Source organism: Mesoplodon densirostris, chromosome X, assembly GCF_025265405.1.
Source record: "Mesoplodon densirostris isolate mMesDen1 chromosome X, mMesDen1 primary haplotype, whole genome shotgun sequence".
In the NCBI taxonomy this organism is placed as follows: domain Eukaryota; kingdom Metazoa; phylum Chordata; class Mammalia; order Artiodactyla; family Ziphiidae; genus Mesoplodon; species Mesoplodon densirostris.
Window position 1 is genome coordinate 95,236,981 of NC_082681.1, and position 20,801 is coordinate 95,257,781.

General features: G+C 46.9%; 1 protein-coding gene across 1 annotated transcript; it reads right to left on the minus strand.

Annotated features, from left to right (window-relative positions):
• Nucleotides 1-6,132: 6,132 nt before the first annotated feature.
• Nucleotides 6,133-20,147, minus strand: TBC1D25 (TBC1 domain family member 25). Its single transcript, XM_060086717.1, has 6 exons — nt 19,880-20,147; nt 18,174-18,283; nt 17,059-17,213; nt 8,328-8,455; nt 7,999-8,187; nt 6,133-7,726 (listed from the first exon to the last, which is right to left on the minus strand). The coding sequence occupies exons 1-6, from the start codon at nt 19,994-19,996 to the stop codon at nt 6,365-6,367; spliced, it is 2,061 nt and encodes a 686-aa protein (XP_059942700.1). The 5' UTR covers nt 19,997-20,147; the 3' UTR covers nt 6,133-6,364.
• Between the last annotated feature and the right edge of the window lie 654 nt (nt 20,148-20,801).

Here is a 20,801-nt window from a genome sequence, read left to right on the forward strand (position 1 = left end):
ACTGCTTTCTCTATGGGACGGTACCTGGTACTTCATGCAGCAGCCCTATGGAGGAAATGAAGCCTCCTGCTAACAACTATGTGAGTGGGCCTTCTTGGAAGTGGAGTCAAGCCTTCAGATGACTGCAGCCCCCTTCCACATCCTGACTGCAACCTCATGAGAGACTCAGGTTCAGAACCACCCAGCTAAGCCACTCCCAGAATTGTGACCCTCTGAAACTGAGATAATGATTATTGTTTTAAGTCTGGGAGTAATTTGTTACCAATACATGGCTAATACATCATGAAATCTTCCCAGCAAAGAGCATGAGATGTCTCTCCTTTTATTCAGATCACCTACAGTATTTGTTATTAGAGTTAAAATTTTTTTCTTTTTTTAAAAATAGATTTTATTTATTTATTTATTTATTTATTTATTGGCTGCGTTGGGTCTTCGTTGCTGCGCGCGGGCTTTCTCTAGTTGCGGCGAGTGGGGGCTACTCTTCGTTGCGGTGCGAGGGCTTCTCACTGCAGTTGCTTCTCTTGTTGCAGAGCACAGGCTCTAGGCGCGCAGGCTTTAGTAGTTGTGGCTCACAGGCTCTAGAGTGCAGGCTCAGTAGTTGTGGTGCACGGGCTTAGTTGCTCCGCGGCATGTGGGATCTTCCCGGACCAAGGCTCTAACCTGTGTCCCGTGTTGGCAGGCAGATTCTTAACCACTGCGCCACCAGCGAAGCCCCCAGTTTTTTTCTTATAGAAGTCCTCTGTATTGGTTAAATTCTTTCCTAGATACTTTATTTTCTTATTGTAGAGAAATGGTTTTTATAGGTTGATCTGGAAACCTTGCCGAACTGTCTTATTGGTCCTAACAGTTTATCTGGTCATTGTTAGTTCCTTAAGGTAGTCAGTCATATCATTTACAAATGGGTTTTTATCAATTCCTTCCAAAACTTACATCTCATTTCTTTTTCTTTCCTTACAGCACTGGTCAGCTGCATATTAAGTAGCAATATTGAGAGGGAACATCGTTGCCTTATACCTGATCTTAGAGGGAAAATGTGTTTAAATTTTCTCTATTAGGCATTTTGTTTGTTGTTTTCCTTCAAAAAAATTTTTTTGTTTTTTTCTATTGGGCATTTTTGCTGTTTTTGCCACATAACCTTTATCAAGTCAAAGATGTTCTCTTCTACTCTTATTTTGTTTGCTCAGTTATTTTTTTTAATATCATAAACAAGTGCCAAATTTTATCAAATTTTTTTCTGCCTTGTGACTATCATATGATTTCTCCTCCTTATTTTTCTTTTTTCTTTTTGCGGTACGCAGGCCTCTCACTGTTGTGGCCTCTCCCGTTGCGGAGCACAGGCTCCTGACGCGCAGGCTCAGCGACCATGGCTCACGCCCAGCGGCATGTGGGATCCTCCCGGACCGGGGTACGAACCCTCATCCCCTGCATCTGCAGGCGGACTCTCAACCATTGCGCCACCAGGGAAGCCCTCTCCTGCTTATTAATGTGGTAGTTCACTCATTAATTTTCTAATTTGGATTATGTTTGAATTCCTGGGATAAGCCCTACTTGTGATTTTTTTTAAACTAACACTGTTGAACTTGGGTAGCTAATATTTTATTAGAATTTTTGCATCCATATTCGTAAGTGAAATGGGTCTGTAACTTTATTGTCTTGTATGTTCCTTATCTGGTTTTAGAATCAAGACTAAACTAGCCTCAAAAAATGAGTTGGGCAGCTTTTGCTTTTTTCCTATTTTCTGGAACGATTTGTATATTTGGGAATTAACAGTTCCTTAGAAGTTTGATGAACTACATCTGCAAAACCATCTGGGTCTGGGCCTGAAGCTTTTTGTTACAATGAGATGGAGTGTCTTTTTTTTTTTTTTCTTTGCGGTACACGGGCCTCTCACTGTTGTGGCCTCTCCCATTGCGGAGCACAGGCTCCGGACGCGCAGGCTCAGCGGCCATGGCTCACGGGCCCAGCTGCTCCACCGCATGTGGGATCTTCCCGGACCGGGGCACGAACCCGTGTCCCCTGCATCAGCAGGTGGACTCTCAACCACTGTGCCACCAGGGAAGCCCGAGATGGAGTGTCTTTAACTATCATTTCAAATTTTCTTAAAACTTGTTATATTTCTCAATTTCTTTTTGCATCACTCTGAGCACATTTTAGTTTTTCCAGAAACTTAAGTCTTTCATCAAGGTTTCCGAATGTATTAGCTTCCAATATTGAGCCTTTTTGTGTCTATAATTTCCCTTTTTCTGTGCTGTATTTTGCATTCTTTTAAAGCAGTCTTGGCAGAGGCCTATATCATTAATATTTTCAAAGAACCAGCGTTTCATTTTGCTATTCTTTTATCATTACTTTAAAAATTCTCTTTGGCACTTATTTCCTTCCTTAACGATATTTCCTTCATGACTCATGGAGTCATGGGTTTGTTGCTCTGCTGTTTTCTCAACTTCTTGATTTGAATGCTTAGGTCATTTATTTTTCAACCTTTCTTCTCTCCTGATAAATGTACTTAAAGCTATGTATTTTCTTTTAATAACTGATTTGACTGTGTCCCAGAAATTTTGCATGTAGTGTTTTTACTGTTTAGGTCTAAGTATTTCTAAAGTTCCTTTATTTCCTCCTTTACCCAGGGGTTATTTAGTAATGCTAGTTTCCAAAAATGGGGACCTTTTTTTTTTTTTTTGGCCGTGCTGTGTGGGATATCAGTTCCCCAACCAAGGATTGATCCCAGGCCATGGTAGTGAAAGCCCAGAATCCTAACTAGTAGGCCACCTGGGAACTCCTGGGGCCTTTTTTTTAATTGCTTTTCATTACTGCTAATTTTATTGCATTGTGGTCAGAGAACATGGTTGATATTGATACTTTTGAATTCATTGAGGCTTTCTTTGTGCCCTGACAGGGTCTATTTTTTGTAATTAAGTGTAAGCATAAAAGGAGTCTTCTCCATTTGTTAAGTGGAGGGTTATATAGGAACGTGTGTCATATATATGAAATTATATATCAAGCTTAAAAATGTATTGTTCAGGTCTCCTTAGGAGTATATGTGTTTATGGTAGACATATATTCTTTGTTAATGAGTGTATGTCCTTGTTTTTTGTGATCTGAAATTTCATTTTGTTAGCTATTAGGATGTCTCTCCCAGCTTTCTTTGGGCTTTTATTAGTCTGCTATATATTTTCTTCATCCTTTCATTTTCAACATCCCTGTGTGTGTGTGTGTGTGTGTGTGTGTGTACAGTTGGACCTCTTTTTTTTTTTTGGACCTCTTTTTAAAAAAAACAAAATCCATTGAGGGCGGTGTTCTAAATGTTTTTTGTACTTACTATTATATTAAAACTTCTGACATCTCATTTCATCTTCTCCATTTATAGTATTTTTGTTTCTTTTTTTTTCTACCATCATACTCATACCTTATTTTGTTTTGAGTCCTTTTTCTATTTCTTGTTCCTGTTTTATATTTTCTTATTGTACTTATTTAAAAGTCTTCATCTGTATGTCCCAGTACTTCTGCTTTAGATACTGTATGTCACCCAGTGTGGTAGCCAGTCTGATATAGCCCCCAATGATCCCTGCCTCCTGATGTTCACATCCTGCATGGTTCCCCTCCATGTTTTACTAGGGTTGGCCTATGTGACCAAGAAAATACAACAAAAGTGACGGTATGCCATTTCTGAGGCTAAGTTATAATAGACATTGCAGTTCTGTCTTGGTCACGGTCTCTTGCCTGCCTGCTGGGACCATGTGTTGTTTGGAGCCCCATGGAGAGGCTCACATGGTGAAAAACTGAAGCCTCCTCCCAACAGCTCTGTGAGTGGGCCATGTTAGCGTTGGGTCGTTCAGCCAAGTCATGCCTTCAGCTGACTGCAGTCCTGGCTGACAACTTGACTGAAACCTCAGAAGAGACCCTGAGCCAAAACCTCATGGCTAAGCTGCTCCCAGACTCCTGACCCTCAGAAACTAAGAAAATAAATATTTGTTGTTTTAAGCTAAGTTTGGGGGTGATTTGTTATACAGCAATAGATAACTAATACATCCAGTTTATTTTTCACTGGAGGTCGTTATACTGCCCGGGTGTCTTGTTCTTTTGGCAGTGAGCTCATATTCCCCTGACGTGAGCAGCTGTTCTGGCTGGTAACTGTACTGAGGGAAGGCTGAAGGCCAGACTTGACTCTGGTTAATAACCTGGAGTCCAAGGGGTAAAGGGGTGTGAGGGGAGATGAGCCAGAGGGTGGAGAGTCCCAGGCACCACACAACTAGAGCTCTTACTGCCATCTACGATCACACCACCCAACAATTCTGCTGGTAGGTTTCATCTTTAAACCCTAAGCGGGGGGGGGGGTCATCTCCCAGGTGTTACCACTAGCCCTGGTGTCTAGAGGGGGACAGTGGGTGAGTAATCACTCCTCTGGCTGCTGATTTCCTCCCCTCAGCAGGGTTCTTGATACCCTGATACTAGCCTCCCCACCCCCGCCAGACACCTGTACCAGTGGTCTGGATGACTTCTGCAGTGAGGGGGCAGGCAAGGCAACATGGAGGAGAGGCACCAGCCAGAACTTAAATCTCTAACCTGTTCTGTATTTGCTGCCTCCAGCCATCTACCACTCAAAACACAGGTCAGTTAAAGATAACCTTCCATCTCCTCATAGGTCTTCATAGCTGTGCTAGTTTCTGGAACTCATGTTTCCCTCTGTAGTTTCTCCAGAGTAGTTTTTGGGCAAGGGAATCAGTGGCTTGTGCTGTCTGCCATCTTAGCAGGAACCAGAAGTCCCAAGTAACTTCGGAAACTAGTAGAGATTTCTGTTCTTCAGGTTGTCTGAGCTTCCTGTGCACAGAAAGGACTCCTCTGGCCTTCAGAGGTCCCAAGCTGCCATACACAGAATTGACTTGTCTGACTTCTCAAATATCTAAGCTCATAAATCACAGAATACACCCAGAGGGTGTCGGCTGGTTACTGACAAAGGGGACATTTCAGGTACTCAAGAGGGCCAGATTCTCCCATATCTTGGATGGCCCCTGGGGCCAGAGTGCCTGAGCCCCTTATCCACACTTGTTAGACCCACAGTCTTGGAGACCCTAGGCACAGAATGGTCTTGTCCTGCCTCCGGTGACTGAGCCCTCATCTGAGGAGTGGTCAGCCTCCTGTCCAATACTGGGGGGTGATGGGAGCCTTTTAAGAGTTAACTCCAGCTTTATATGACAATGTTTTGGGAGAGACAGATGAGAGGATAGCTGCCCTCGTGCCTCTCACCTGTCGGTATTGCCTAGAGCAGCACCTTCTGGCCAGAACCTGGCACAGTGAGGCCACGACCTGAAGGACCCCAAGTTACTTCATCCATCATCTGCCATGTCTTCTGTGGAGGGACAGCACTCGGCCTTGTGAGAGAATCTGCCTTCTGAGAAGGTAAGTGGGAAAAATGAACTTTTTTTGGATCATTATCCTCCACACAGGTAGGTGACTCCTTTTAGGGCCTGAGCTTTATCAGTGCCTGATTTGTTTGTCCACAGTAGTGGGACGGAGAAGGCAAATAAATGGTTTCTATTGTTGAAATGGTTAAGACAGGTATCCATGAGCTGGAAACCCAGTTTAGTGCTGACAGCCTGAGGCATGGCAAGGCCACAGTCCCTTAAGCTGTCCCCAAAGCAAGTGACGAGAATAGGAACCTTAGACCCCTGCCCAGGACCACTAGCATTAGTGCATAAGACTCACAGAGAAGGGGCTGGATCCTAGAAATGGTGACGTATGGAATGCTAGAGGTATCTGGCCCAATGTTTCTAAGTAGCCCATACTTCCCAGTCTTTGTAATGCATCCTGCCCTTTCTGAATCAGGAACTCTCTCTCCCATCCCTCATTCAAGGGCCTGTCCTAAAAACATACATTCACAGACATCATCCAGACCCTTACAGGCATAAAGATGTACCACAAAACAGCCTCAGGCCTCCTCAAGCAGTCCTCGACCTGGGCTCACCTTCTAGAACTGATTTCTCAGCATCCATTCTCCTGCCACTGGGGAAGCAGGAGCCGCCCTTCACCTGAAATGGGAAGTATTTCAGCTCCAGCAGGTAAAGAGGCCCTGGGGACTCCATCTACAACAAAAACCAGGGAGAAGGCAGAGAAATACACAGACCACAGTGACCTTCATGTGTGCAAAGTACAGTTGTTAAAAACAAAACAACAAAAACAGAAAAAAGAGGCCGTGGCCGCCGTGGGGCAGTACTGAAGCAGAGCCCCATACTCTCAGACCTGGGGAGAGAGGGCACTATGCTCCCACATGTCTAGGGCTGGCAGGCAGGGAGGTGGGGTCTCATGTGTAGACCCTCTTGGCAACGAACGGATACCTGGTGGGGCTGATAGTGGGCTGGAGGGAGCCTGATCAAGATGGGGCTGTGGCCTCGGCCCCCTCCTCTGAGTCCCACACCTCTGACTGCAGGTAATCAGCGAAGAGAGCCTTGGCCCGGCGTAGGACGCGCCCCAGGTGGTGTTTTCGCACGAGGCGGTCAAAGTGCATGGCCAGCTCGTTGTAATCCAGCCCGTTGCGCATGATGTGGTCGCGGTGCTCCAGCAGGATGGCGAGGCACAGGAAGAGCATGAATGGGTTCCCTCGGCCAAACTCCTGGGGCGGGGGCAGGCCCAGTGGGGGTGGAGGTGGCAGGGACTTCCCAGGGTCTTGTGGGGAGCCCACCTCTGGCATCAAGGGGGATCCTGCAGCCACGTCACCAGTGGGAGAGGCGTCCTGGGTGGATGGTGGAGATGAAGACGATGGGGAATCAGGGTGGGAAGAGGAGGAAAGCAGTGGGTCTGAGGAGTTCAGCAAGGGCTCAGAGACAGACTTGGAGCTGATGAGGGCAGCTGGGTGGGGCAGCTGGACGAGGAGGTCCCTCCTGGGGCCTGTGTTATCCCTGAGTTGCTGGAGGTCATCCAGACTGGCCTGTCTCAGGAGACGCCCCCCGCCACCAGGCCCCTGGCTGGTGGCGGCCAAGTGGTCAACAGCATCTTCAAAAGCATCACCTCCTCCACCGGCGGGCCTCAGCATGTGCCTCTGCCGCACGGGCCGTCCCCTGTGGCCCCCAAAGCCAGTGTCTGCCACCAGGCTGGGGGGGCCCACGAGCTCTACCTCATGCTCGGGAGGGTCGGGGGGCAGCGAGCTCCAGGTGACCTCCAGCATGCGGAGAGCGTCATCAAAGGCGAACTCGCGCTTGAGCTCGAGCAGCAGCCAGCGGTAACAGAAGAAGAGGTCGTCAGCACCGGCTTCCTGCAAGTATTGGTAGAAGTCAGGGTCGGCGTGTCGCAGCAGCAGCTTGAGGTGAGCAAACTTGGTGGCCATGGCGCGGCCATCAGGGTGGAAGTTCGCAGCCAGGCGCTTCATGATGCCACAAAAGCAGACGAAGGCATGGCCCTCATGGTCCATGACGGCAAGGATGGGCGAGGCCAGGTCACTCATGCCCTGGCAGTAGGACACCTGTGGGTGGGTAACGGCGTAAGTGGTGAGCAGGTCGTGCAGAGCCCGCAGGTGTGGGCCGTCCTCGGGCCCCGCGAAGTAGGGGTGGGCCCGGTCGGTACGCAGCACGTCCTTGAGGACCGTGCTGCGGATGAACTCCAGGTCCTCGGGGCTCGCCCGCTGGGCCCACTCGCTCTTGAGCTGCTCATACTCGCGGCTCTTGCGTTTCATGTAGTCCATCCGCTCGCGGCCTGTCAGCCCGTCTGGGTACACGTTCAGAAGGTACCTCCACACCACCTGGCCAGGGATGAAAGGGATGAGGCTGAGGGTCTACAGATGAGCAGCCACACCCTCGTGTGGATCCATCACCACCCAGCCACCCTGGGCCTCTGCCCTCCTTTGGAAAAGCCTGCCTTCCTGCCTCTGACTCCTAGCCCCTCCTGAAGGTGAGCGTGCTGTGCTGGAATACTTCCACGCCATCCCCCGAGAGTGTGGCCCACAGCATGTGTCTCTTGAGCTATTATTCATGACTGCTGTGATGGATCCAGTGAGTGACCAAGAAGGCTCACCTTTCGCAGGGAGGGCTCAACACCACCATGGTAGATCCGCAGGCGCAACTCCTCGGGGCGCGAGAGCTGGCCCTCGTGGTTCAGGTATGTGTGAAACTCTGCATCGCTCAGGGGAGGCTTGAAGGGCTTGACGTCTTCCCCATATGACCAGCTCAGCACCTGCTGGACCTTGGACAAGGTGCGGCCCACCTGTGAAGGAAGGAGGGAGGGAGGCCACCACTCAGCTGGGCAGGCCAGGGGCAGGTGCCAACCGGCATGCTCGGAATCTGGGGTGCCAGGGATGCCCTGCCCTCCAATCACAGCTGGGCCCCAGGGCTCCCTGAAAGCACCTGAGAGAGGATGGACTGTGTGAAGGGCAGGGCAGCTGTCGTCAGCGATGACCGCTTCTCAGCCAGCAGCACGTCGGAGCCAATGACATCCTTGGGGCTGATTATGTCCCAGTCTTCCAGCAGCGGGCCTGGGCACACAGAATGACGCCGTATGAGAATGCAGATGAGAACCTCCAGACCTCAGGGCCGGGTTCCTCTCCCTCCAAAAGCCAGGCCACCCACAGGGCAATGAGCCACTCCACTCTCCCTTCCCATGTCATCCCATTTTTACATTTTACATTATTTTTTACATTTATTTATGTAGAAAATAAAACCATGAATAATCCTCTTGTGGAAACTGTCTCACAGAATGGCTGGGCAGACTCTAATAGTAGTATTTTAATGACAGAAGGTAATATTTATCAAGCACTTACTATGTGCCAGGCACTGGGACAGGGCTTAACGTCAATATAAACAATAAGAACAGTAGACAACACTTCCATACGGCTAAGTGCCAGGAAACGTTCTGAGCCCTTTGCAGATCTTAACTCATTTAATATTCACATCCATCCTCTAAGTTAGGCACTATTATTATCGCCACTCTATGTGGAAACATGCATAGTCAGGACTAGAAGTTGCCCAAGGCCCCACAGCAAGTGGGTGAAAGAACCGAAATTTGAAGGCCAGGCCCAAAGCACAAGAGTCCAAACTCTTAATCTTATATTCCTGCTAGTCGTCCTCCCACAATTGGTATAGACTACCATTACCATTCTTATTTTGCAGACCATGACAAACAGCTTGGAACAGTTGGTAAGTGGCCAAGGAAACGGTAGAGCTGGGATGTGAATCTCATTTACCTTACTCCAGGGCCCAGATAAATTTTAGCAAAAGTATTTGTAGAACAGGTATGCCCTGCATGTTAGACAGAAGAAACAATGCTATGCTTGATATTATCCAGTTCTGGCCCTTGGAACATCAGCAGAAGTCTGTCCCTTCTCTCTCTTCTTTACTCCCCCTTGCATCCTTTCTGCCCACCTCAAATGTCATGTGGCTGAAGCAGCAGTGGCCACCTGAGTAAGTTCGAGAGACTTAAGAGATGTCGGCCCTGGCGCCACAGAGCTGCTAAGCTGGCAACAGCAAAGACCAGTGGCTTTCAAACTCTATTATACGAAACAAATCAACTGGGATTTGTTCAAGCCATTGTCATTTGCAGGCAAATGCCATCACTAAGCAACATTTCCATGAAGTCCACTGTACTTTCTCCCACAGAGCTGAGGGGGAAGCAAACCCTGGGCCACAGGTGGATGTCACTGCCTCTCCTTAGGTGTCCCATGGGGCACTGCAAACCTAAGGGGTCCAAAAGGGGAGCCCAAGATCCACTCTAGACAAAACCTCCTCCTCTGCTCATGTGAGTGAACAGCGTCTCTATCTGTTCAGTTGCTTAAGTCCCACACCTCACAGATGTCCTTGCCGCCTCCCACTCTCTCAACTCCCAGGGCCAAACCGTCGCCAAGCTCCATAGCTTCTGCATGCAGAACACACTTCAATTCCACCTCTTCTCTCAGCTCATACCATGCCTCTCACCTGAAACTGCCTCCCAACCAGTCCCTGCCTCCCCTTTGCCTCTCTGCACCCTCTCCCAACAGCTGCCAGAGTGGGCTTTCTAAAACATGAAAACACGTAACATGAAGGTCGCACTACTCAGCAGGTAAAATAAAGAAGATCACACCGATGGTGTGAAAGACCAAAGAGAGGAGCCCCTGTCAAGGCACAGAGCTAAAGCTTGATGATCTGAGAGGAAAGCAGAGAGACTTGGAGGACAAGTCCAGGAGACCTGACAATGCTAACCCTAAGAAATGCAGGAGGAGCAAAGGGGTCAGGTGGAGACAGAATTACCCAGATATGAAGGAAACTGTCCCTGAGAGGAAGAAGTGGCTCGGCAGGTCTCAGGTAGGATGAATCAACGAACAGCACAGACCACGGGCTCCCCCAACTCTATTCACCTGCTGGTGAAATGCCCACATTCTAAGAATGAAGACAAACTCTTGCCAGCTTCCAAAGACGAAGAACAGGCTGCTTACAACTGAAAGGTCAGAATGCCGACGGGCTTCTGTTTCACAACTCTGGAAGCAAGACACTGGCTTGCAGCACCCACGAGTACTGACAAGAGAGGCCTGAGATCCAAGGGTCACACATCCAGCCAACCCAGTACGTATCCATCACGACTGAAGTTTCTGATTATTAGCATACGTCTAACGCATGCACCTTACTGGAGGAGAACAAAGAAGTTCTCTAAGAAATGACTACTGAATGACTACAAGGGCTCAAGGTGGGTGGGGGAAGGCAAAAGGGAGGGTAAGTGGGGACAGGCCACAAGTTTTTAATATATACAGTTAAACATAAAATGACAAAGAGACTGTGACTGGGGGTTTGTAATATTGTTATGTTAGGATTCCTGAAACATAAGCGAGTGACTCTAAAGAAAAGATAATGATAGCCTGGAATTGAAAAAGAGAAAAAATTACTGTCGGAGCAAAGCCCAGAAGTTAAGGGTTAGGGAGCAGGAGAAGGATGAGAATGAGAAGTGTTCCAAAGCTTCCATTTCACGGGCTACGGAGGGTGGGGGAGACTGGAGGGGAAAAGTGCTCAAAAGATTTCACTGTCAATTGTGTAAAAAAGCATAAATCCAGCTATGGAGATTTTGTGAGAGACATACTAAAACTAGGTGACAAAGAAAGGTTAAAAATGGAAGAAACATGAAGGTATCCCTGGCAAACACAAGCAGAAAGCAAGAGCAGCCATGTGAATGTCAGAAAAAGCACCACTCAACACCAAAAACATGGGACTTCCCTGGTGGTGCAGGGGCTAAGACTCGGCGCTCCCAATGCAGGGGGCTCCGGTTTGATCCCTGGTCAGGGAGCTAGATCCCACATGCAGGCCGCAACTAAAAGTTCACATGCTGCAACTAAGGAGCCCGTGAGCCGCAACTAAGACTCGGTGCAACCAAATTAAAAAAAAAAATAAAGTGTACAACTCAGTGGGTTTAAAAAATAAAAAAAGACCAAACACATGACAGGAAAAGAGAGGTATTCTATATTGACTTTTAAAAGAAAGAAAGAACCTGTTAATAAAATGGACAAAGGATTTCTACAAGCCCAAACTCATCTAGTGGCAAAACCGGATCTGAACTGACGAGTGACTACATGTGGTCTTTTTTTAAAAAAAATTAATTACTTTATTTATTTATTTTTGGCTGCGTTGGGTCATCATTGCTGTGTGTGGGCTACCTCTAGCTGTGGTGAGCAGGGGCTACTCTTTGGTGCGGTGCGCGGGCTTCTCATTGCAGTGGCTTCTCTTGTTGCAGAGCACGGGCTCTAGGTGTGTGGGCTTCAGTAGTTGTGGCACACAGGCTCAGTAGTTGTGGCACGTGGGCTTCAGTAGTTGTGGCTTGTGGGCTTTAGGGTGCAGGCTCAGTAGTTGTGGTGCACAGGCTTAGTTGCTCCGCGGCATGTGGGATCTTCCCAGACCAGGGCTCAAACCCAGGTCCCCTGCATTGGCAGGCAGATTCTTAACCACTACGCCATCAGGGAAGCCCTATATCTAGTCTTTATGTAACTCACTAAGTGTGAATATGCACACACTTCCCTGAAGAAACATGCAAGTTTCATTATGGGGTGCTGCCCCAGGCCCTTCTTGCAGTATTACACAATATGTACTATACATACTGCACCTCCTTATCATAAAATTGTCAAACCTCCCAAATCCTAAATTATATATTTTGTGCAATGCCAATCAGTGATGTAGTGGGTTTTTTCCTTGAACTGGATAAAATTATTTTAAGGTTCATATGAAAGAATTCACATTTAAGAATAGTTAAGAAAAAGGAGAGCCAAAAAAAAGAATAGTGGGAGGAAGGTAATGCTTGCCTTATTAAAATGTATCACAAAACCACTGTGATAAAAATATGGTGTTAGCATAGCATGAGACAAACAGAGCCAACTGGTGGAATTCAATATAGAAAGCCCAGAAATAAATCCAAGGACATATGGGAACTCAGTACATGACAAGAGTGGCATTTCAAATCAGCGTAGAAAAAGTGTTATTTAATAAATGATGCTGACATACCTATTTGTCTGGAATTTTTTTTTAAAGCTAGGTCTACTAATCACAATGCTGACAGAGATTTATATGTAGAAAGGAAAATAATAAGCATATTAGAAGAAAATGTAGGAGAATATTTGTATAAGCTTGTGGATGGGGAGGATGTTCCAAAGTAAGGAGAAATTCAGAAATCATAGAGAAAAAGACAGATATATGTATAAGACTGCATGCATAGTTTAGTTTTTGATAGGATCAAAAAATCACCATAAACAAAGCCATAAAACAAAAAGATAAGCTTGGAAAGAAATATCTGCAATACATATGACAGAAAGAGAATTCATATCACAAATACAGATTGGTTGATGGTCTAGGCTTGGTAATCTTCCAACTGTAGAGGTGACAGAAACTGACTTCTTCCCTGAAAGAGGGACTGGGCCATCTAAGTGGTCACAACATGCCTGTTGCTTTCACAGTCACGAACACAATCCCAAGAATTCCATTAATAATATTTGTAACAGCTCCATCGATTGGACACTTACTTACTCACTTATTTATTTATTTTTTTTGCAGTACGCAGGCCTCTCACTGTTGTGGCCTCTCCCGTTGCGGAGCACAGGCTCTGGATGCGCAGGCTCAGCAGCCATGGCTCACGGGTCCAGCCGCTCCGCGGCATGTGGGATCTTCCCAGACTGGGGCACGAACCTGTGTCCCCTGCATCGGCAGGCGGACTCTCAACACTGCACCACCAGGGAAGCCCTTACTTGCCTATTAATGTATAGCATGATGCCATTAATGTTAAACACATACCGTCTGTGTATATATACAAATATGAATATACTTATGTATCTCTATATGTAGATTAATTTGTCTGTGTGTATATGTGTGTGAATAAATAAAGGACCTGTAAGGTTACACATCAAACTGATCAAAGTAGCTCCTGCAGGGCAAAAGGGTAGGGGAACAAGAATAGGCACAGTGGGGGCTTCCCTGGTGGTGCAGTGGTTAAGAATCCACCTGCCAATGCATGAGACACAGGTTTGAGCCCTGGTCCGGGAAGATCCCACATGCCACGGAGCAACTAAGCCCGTGAGCCACAACTACTGAGTCTGCACTCTAGAGCTCGCAAGCCACAACTACTGAGCCGGTGTGCCACAACTACTGAAGCCCATGCGCCCAGAACCCGTGCTCCCAACAAGAGAAGCCACCACAATGAGAAGCCCGCGCACTGCAATGAAGAGTAGCCCCTGCTCGCAGCAACCAGAGAAAAGCCCGCGTGCAGCAACAAAGACCCAGTGCAGCCAAAAATAAAATAAATTAATTAAAAAAAAAAGATTAGGCACAGTGGTTCCAGGAGACTTCAGCATTATTTATAATAAGGAGAATGTATTTACTGGATAATTAAAGATTAGTTTCATTAGGGAATTCCCTGGTGGTCCAGTGGTTAGGACTCTGTGCTTTCACTGTGGAGGGCCTGGGTTCAATCCCTGGTCAGGGAACTAAGATCCCACAAGCCACGTGGTGCAGCTAAAAAAAAATATAGTTTCATTAAAAAATGCAACTCCAGGGAACTCTCTGGCAGTCCAGTGGTTAGGACTTGGCACTTTCACTGCCGTGGGCCCAGGTTCACTGGGTTCCATTCCTGGTCAGGGAACTAAGATCCTGCAAGCTGTGTGGCACAGCACCCCCCGCAAAAAGCAGCTCCAATCAAATTCCCATCAGGATTTTAATGAAATGATAAGCTAATTCTATTAAATGAAAAGAACAGTGGGACTTCCCTGGTGGTGCAGTGGTTAAGAATCCACCTGCCAGTGCAGGGGACATGGGTTCGAGCCCTGGTCTGGGAAGATTCCACATGCCATGGAGCAACTAAGCCTGTGCACTACAACTACTGAGCCTGTGTGCCACAACTACTGAAGCCCACGCACCCTAGAGCCCATGCTCTGCAACAAGAGAAGCCACCACAATGAGAAGCCCATGCACCACAATGAAGAGTAGCCCCCACTTGCCGCAACTAGAGAAAGCCCATGCGCAGCAACCAAGACCCAACGCATACAAAAAAAATAATAATTAAAAAAAAACAGTAAGTGTGTGAGAATATTCAAGAAAAAAATTTAAAAGGAGAACATTAAAACATATCATAAAGCTACATGATTAAAACAACATAGAATTGGCTTAGGGTTGAACAAAGAGATCAGTGTAAGGGGATCAGGAATTTGTGTATTTGCAGGAGTTTGGGAAACAAGACAATGGTAGGAATAGAACTAACTCATCAGTAACTGGAAAGTTGATGCTCTTTAAAAAGATAACTTTTAAATGTCCTTTTGCCAAACTGATGGGTGTGTGTCTCTCTGTAATTTGCATTCCTCTCAGTTCTTGTGCCGTTGGGGTTTTCTTCACGTGTTTATTAGTGGGGCAGATTTTATTTCTTTACTGAAATAGTGCTATTGTGTCTATTTTATAGGTGAGGAAATGGGGGCTTGGGGACTTAGCTAAGTGACTGACACATAGTAGCACATAGGGCTGCTCAGTGTAGAGGTTCCTGTGTCTCTGGCTACCTGTCTTTTCCCATTTGTCTCTCTGCCTGTCTCTGTCACTATCTTTCCCTCTGACTCTTGTTTCTCTCTCTCTCTCTCTACCTATCTTTTTCTCTAATTTCCTTTTCTTAACAAGCCCCACATTTTGTAGAGTTAAATGGTTAAAAGCAAGGACTCTGAAGACAGTTCAGCCACCACCTGGGTTCAAATCCTGCTCCTCCACTTACTGTCTGTGTCACATGGACAAGTCCTGTCCCCTCTATGAGCCTCAGTTTCCCCATTTATAACATTGGGATAATGACTGTCCCTACCCTGTAGGACTGTTTTGACAATCCAATGAATAAACATTATGTGTGCAGAATGGCCCCAAGTGTTCGACACATGTTAGCTATTTATATGTTATTATGACATCAATAAAATGCCTCGGGACTTCCCTGGTGGCACGGTAGTTAAGACTCTATGACCCCAATGCAGGAGACCCAGGTTTGATTCCTGGTCAGGGAACTAGATCCCACATGCATGCCACAACTAAGGAGCCGGCAAGCCGCAACTAAGGAGCCCGCGAGCCGCAACTAAGACCTGGCACAACCAAATAAATAGATAAATATTAAAAATAAATAAATAAAGTAAAATAAAATGCCTCAGTCACCCCAAATAGACACTGTGAATTCCCCAAGGCTGGGAACCGTGTCTTCCACTCCACAACTTTTTATTTTAAAAAATTTCAAATCTGTGACAAAGTTAAAAGATGAATACATTGACCATCCGTATGTCCTTCATCTAGCTCCCCCAACTGTTCACATTTTTGCCACATTTGCTTCATCTTGCTTATATATAATTTTTTAAATTTTTAAATTTTTTTAACATCTTTATTGGAGTATAGTTGCTTTACAATGGTGTGTTAGTTTCTGCTTTATAACAAAGTGAATCAGTTATACATATACATATGTTCCATCTCTTCCCTCTTGTGTCTCCCTCCCTCCCACCCTCCCTATCCCAGCCCTTTAGGTGGTCACAAAGCACCGAGCTGACCTCCCTGTGCCATGCGGCTGCTTCCCACTAGCTAGCTATTTTACGTTTGGTAGTGTATATATGCCCATGCCACTCTCTCACTTTGTCACAGCTTACCCTTCCCCCTCCCCATATCCTCAAGTCCATGCTCTAGTAGGTCTGTGTCTTTATTCCCGTCTTACCCCTAGGTTCTTCATGACCTTTTTTTTCCCCCTTAGATTCCATATATATGTGTTAGCATACGGTATTTGTTTTTCTCTTTCTGACTTACTTCACTCTGTATGACAGACTCTAGGTCCATCCACCTCACTACAAATAACTCAATTTCGTTTCTTTTTATGGCTCAGTAATATTCCATTGTATATTTTTTTGCTGAATTATTTGCAGATATCATGATGCTTTACCCCTTAATACTTAACTGTGTTTTTCCTGAGAACAAGGATATTTTCCTTCTATAACCATAACACCGTTACCATACCCAGGAACTTTAACACTGACACACTATTATTTTCTAATGTATGCTCCATAATCAAATTTTGGGGACGGTGTCTTAATTTACCTGTGGGCTCTCAGGGACCAGTACAGGTAAGACTAGGGGAACAAATATGAGAAGACTGGAAATGGCTGAGAGATAAAAGGAACAAACAAATGAATATGAGTGCAGGGTGAGTGAATGAATAAATACAATTACCATGACTATAATCAGCATTGTTACATTTACAATATTATTATAACTGAAACATATAATACTGTGGCTCTATTATTATATTGCATTATACAATTATATATTACTACATTATATGCTATAATAAATGTGATCGTTATTGTTATTAGAGCTAATACTTTTTGAGCATTCACTATGCAGCCATGCACCTTTCCAGGCTTTTTACATGAATTTCCCTGTTTAATCATCATGATGGCCCTAAGATACCATTATCTCTACTTTACAGATAAAGAAATTGAGGGCCATTGGCCAAGCCAGGATTTGGACCCAGGATTCCTTGCTCTCTAGCCCACTGTGAGGGAGTGCATTGTGAGGAGTGGAGTCATCCCACGGGAAAAGGGGGGCATCCCAGAGCAGTGCCTGCGAGGCACCAGGTACTCACTATCCTCAGTGGGCCGAATATCTACACGCAACTGCAGGTAAGGTTTGGAGGCGGTGGCGAAGGCCGTGCTGAGGTCCCAGTCAGATAGGAGTGAGAGATAAGCTTCCTGCCCCAGCCGATCCCGGCCCAGGTAGCTGATACCAAAATTCTTCTTCCTGGCCAGAGGAGACATGGCAGCTTTCAGTGCCCCAGTGCCCTGGAGGCCTCAGGGACAGTTTCCAAAAGAAGCCGAGGAGGACAGATGATTTTGAAAACAACTTCCTACTGTGTGCTGGGCACTGTGCCAAGGATTTCAGGCAGCCTGAGGTCAGATCATTTATTTCTATTTTGTTTCACAAACAGAAGCAGACACACACCTGCTTGTATCTGGAGAGCACATTGGAAACTGGTAATGTGGTCCCCTCTAGGGAGGGAAACAGAGTAGCTGAGGGATAGAATTGGGAAGAAAGCAGCCTTGTGCATAAAAAAAGCAATCTGTATGTTTGTTATTTTTCACAACAAAAAATGTTTATGCACAAAAAGTCAAATAACAACTAAGAATTTGTTCTTCAGATATACCTGTGCAACTATGCAAAGAAGTATGTTGTGTGATAACTATTATAACCATGGAAACATCCTAAATACCCATCGCTTTTGTATTCTTTGAGTTTGTTACCATGTGCATTCGTCCAAAATAACAACAACAACAAAATAGTCATCACACCGGCCTCCAAGAGACACTACTTTTCATCTACCAGGTTGGCAAATTTTCCAATATTTTTAGTAGCCAGTGTTTGTGAGGGTGTGAGGGAAACAGGAATTTTATGTGCTGCTGGTGAGACTGTAAATTGGTAATACCTACCTGGAGAACATTTTGGAAACATCTGTTGAAATTTAAAAAAAGCATACACCGTTTAACTCAGCAATATTACTCCTATGACTGGATTTCTCCAAATATTCCAAGATATGTATGTGGCTGTTTGTTCACTGTGGGATTATTTTAATAATAATAATAATAATAATAGTAATAATAATAAAACAACCTCCCCCTTTACCAAACAACAACAATAAAAATTCCAAACAACCGCTGTCAAGGTGGGTGGCCCACTGGTTTTCCCCAGCATCCCGTTACTCACCCGTTCAAGTCAAAGGCTCGGATGAGGATGTGCTGTAACACATCGAGTGAGGTGATCTGGGGGTCCACAGCAAAAGAGCGAAAATCAGGTGGCAAGAAGCTCTCACATTTCTGGGGAGAGAAGACAGGGGTAGGCCATCAGGGGTCACATCACCATGCTGACATGGAGTGAGTGGCAGGGACCAGATCAAGGTGGGAGTTCTGAGCCATGGGGAGAACTGCTGTTTTTGCTCTGAGTGGAGGGTGGCGGAGGCTTGGGAGGGTTCTGAGCAGAGGAGGGATGTGGTCTGACTCAGGATTTAACAGGATCCTTCTGGCTGCTCTATGAACAGTCTGTGGGGGACAAAGGAGAAAGGAGTGTTCCAGTGAGGGGGCTACTGCAATAGTCCAGGCACCCAATCCTTCTTCTACATCCCCTCAATGATGGTTGCCTGGATCACCACGTCCAGCCTGGCCCTCACTAAACCAGTCCTCTGCGCTGCAACCAATATAGCACATCTATCTACAACACTCCCCTGCTTAAATCTCTTCAAAGGGAACCCCAGGATCCCCAACAGGTGGGCCTATAGGACCCCAGCCAGCCTCTCTCCAGTCAGCTTTTTTGAACTTTACACTCTGGTACTACCAAACTCCTGGAAGTTACTCTGAACACATTCTGGCTCCAGGCCTTTGCTTATGCAGATCCCCCAGTCTGGTACGTCCTTCCCACTTTCTTCAGCTGGCTCACTCACAGCTCAGGCATCTTCTCTTTTCTGAACTCCCAAACCTCTACCTTTGAGCTTCCTCTATTACACTGAAGTGATCTGTTTACTTCTCACCAGAATCTACCCTCTTCTCATCACCACCAGTCCCACGACCCTAGTCTGAGCCACCATCACTGACTGCCTGCTGGAACTACTGCAACAGCTTTCTTACTCAAGAGTACACGCCAAAGGCCCTTCGCAATCTGCCCCCCTCTTACCTCTCCGATTCACCTCCTACCACCCTTCCCCTCACTCTCTGGGCTCCAGCAACATGGGAACCTAAGGGAACATGCCAAGCTCATCTCCACCTCCCAGCCTTTGCCCTTGCTGTTCCCTCTGTCTAGAACACTCTTCCCCCCTGATATGCACATGCCTGACTCCTTTTTATGTGCGTCTCTGCTCCTTCAATACCTCTCTGGGGATTTCCCTGTACGACCTTGGCTAAAGTAACTCCCTAGTTCCAAACCTTTTTTCGTTATTTCCCCATGACATTAACCAGTGTCTGAAGCATCTCATTTATTGAGCTGTTTGTCTCCCCGACGAGTATGTCCGCTCATCCAGGGTGGGGACTTGCACAAAAGTGCACTCTCAACACATATGTTGACTGATGTCAGCGGGTCCTTTTCAGACAGCAACAGCCTCCCTCATTTCTCAAGGCCCCACTCAACTATTAAGGCCCCTCCTCCAGCCCTATAGTCCCTCCTCTCTTCCCACAATCTCCACCCATCCATTCCAGAGGCCTCTACCTTTCCATTTGCAGTCCTCACGCCCCATGCCCGGCCCTCGCATTCCCAGGTCCAGCCTCTCCCCCACCCTCCACTCACGCCACCATCACTCTGCCCTCAAGCCTCGCCCCTCACGTAACACCCCAATTCTCAGGTCCCGCCCTCTAGCCTAGGACAGTCACCGCCTTCCCTTCCCCCGGGAGCTCTGGGCGGGCTGGACGACGGGCCGCCAGCCTCACCTTGACTCGGACCCGCACCACCTCTCGCTCTTCCTCCTCAGCTGCCGCTTGGGCTCCCCCACCAGGCGGGGGCGCTCCGGAGCCGGCCAAGTCCGAGGATCCAGAGGCCGTCGCCATCCCTCCACCACCCGCCTTCGGGTGACAGTTGACTGTTGCCCCCTACCCTTGCGCACACCCCAGAATGCGGGCGCCTGCGGCCCCACCTTGCGCCCGGGCGCAGGCGCAGAGGGCGCCACAGGACCCTACCCCACCACCACCTGGCACAGGGTGGAGGTCGCCTCTGCGCATGCGCACAGTGTGCTGTTGCCAGGAGCCCCGCCCCCCAAAGCCGGGCATTTTGCCTCACTTTAGCCAGTGTGCAGGCGCCTATTGAGGGCCCGCCCCGCCCTTGTCCTTGGTTTGGTTGTTTGGACAGTTTGCTTCCGGGTTCACCTAGGTGCGTGTTAAAGTGACGACCTATTCAGGCGAGAAAAGTGGGCGGGGAAAGGAAGCTGCTGCGCGACGACGTCAAGGCTCCACATCCCGCCCCAACTCGCCTCGCGTCTCTGCTTAGAGATGATGTCATCTATTTCAAACGCCTGTAATCCTCACTTCAAATGAATCCGCTGAACGGAAGAATAATCCTTTTTCCAGAATCTTTTAAAAAATAGTTTACACGTTGTGAAAATTCATGGGAGCTTTACATTTATGATTTTTGCAGTTTCTGCCCGCATGTTATACTTCAATAAGTAATTTACCCAAAAAAGCCATTTGTATGCTCTCTGGAGGTCCTAGCTTTTTAAAGTTTGCCTTTGTTTTTATTGAATCCTTACAACACGTTGAGATCGGTCCTGTTATTAAATGGTGTGTGTCCACCAAATATCAGCTGAATACTGGACATAGCTTAGACTCCTTTGAGAAACTTTATGTACCACAAAATGCA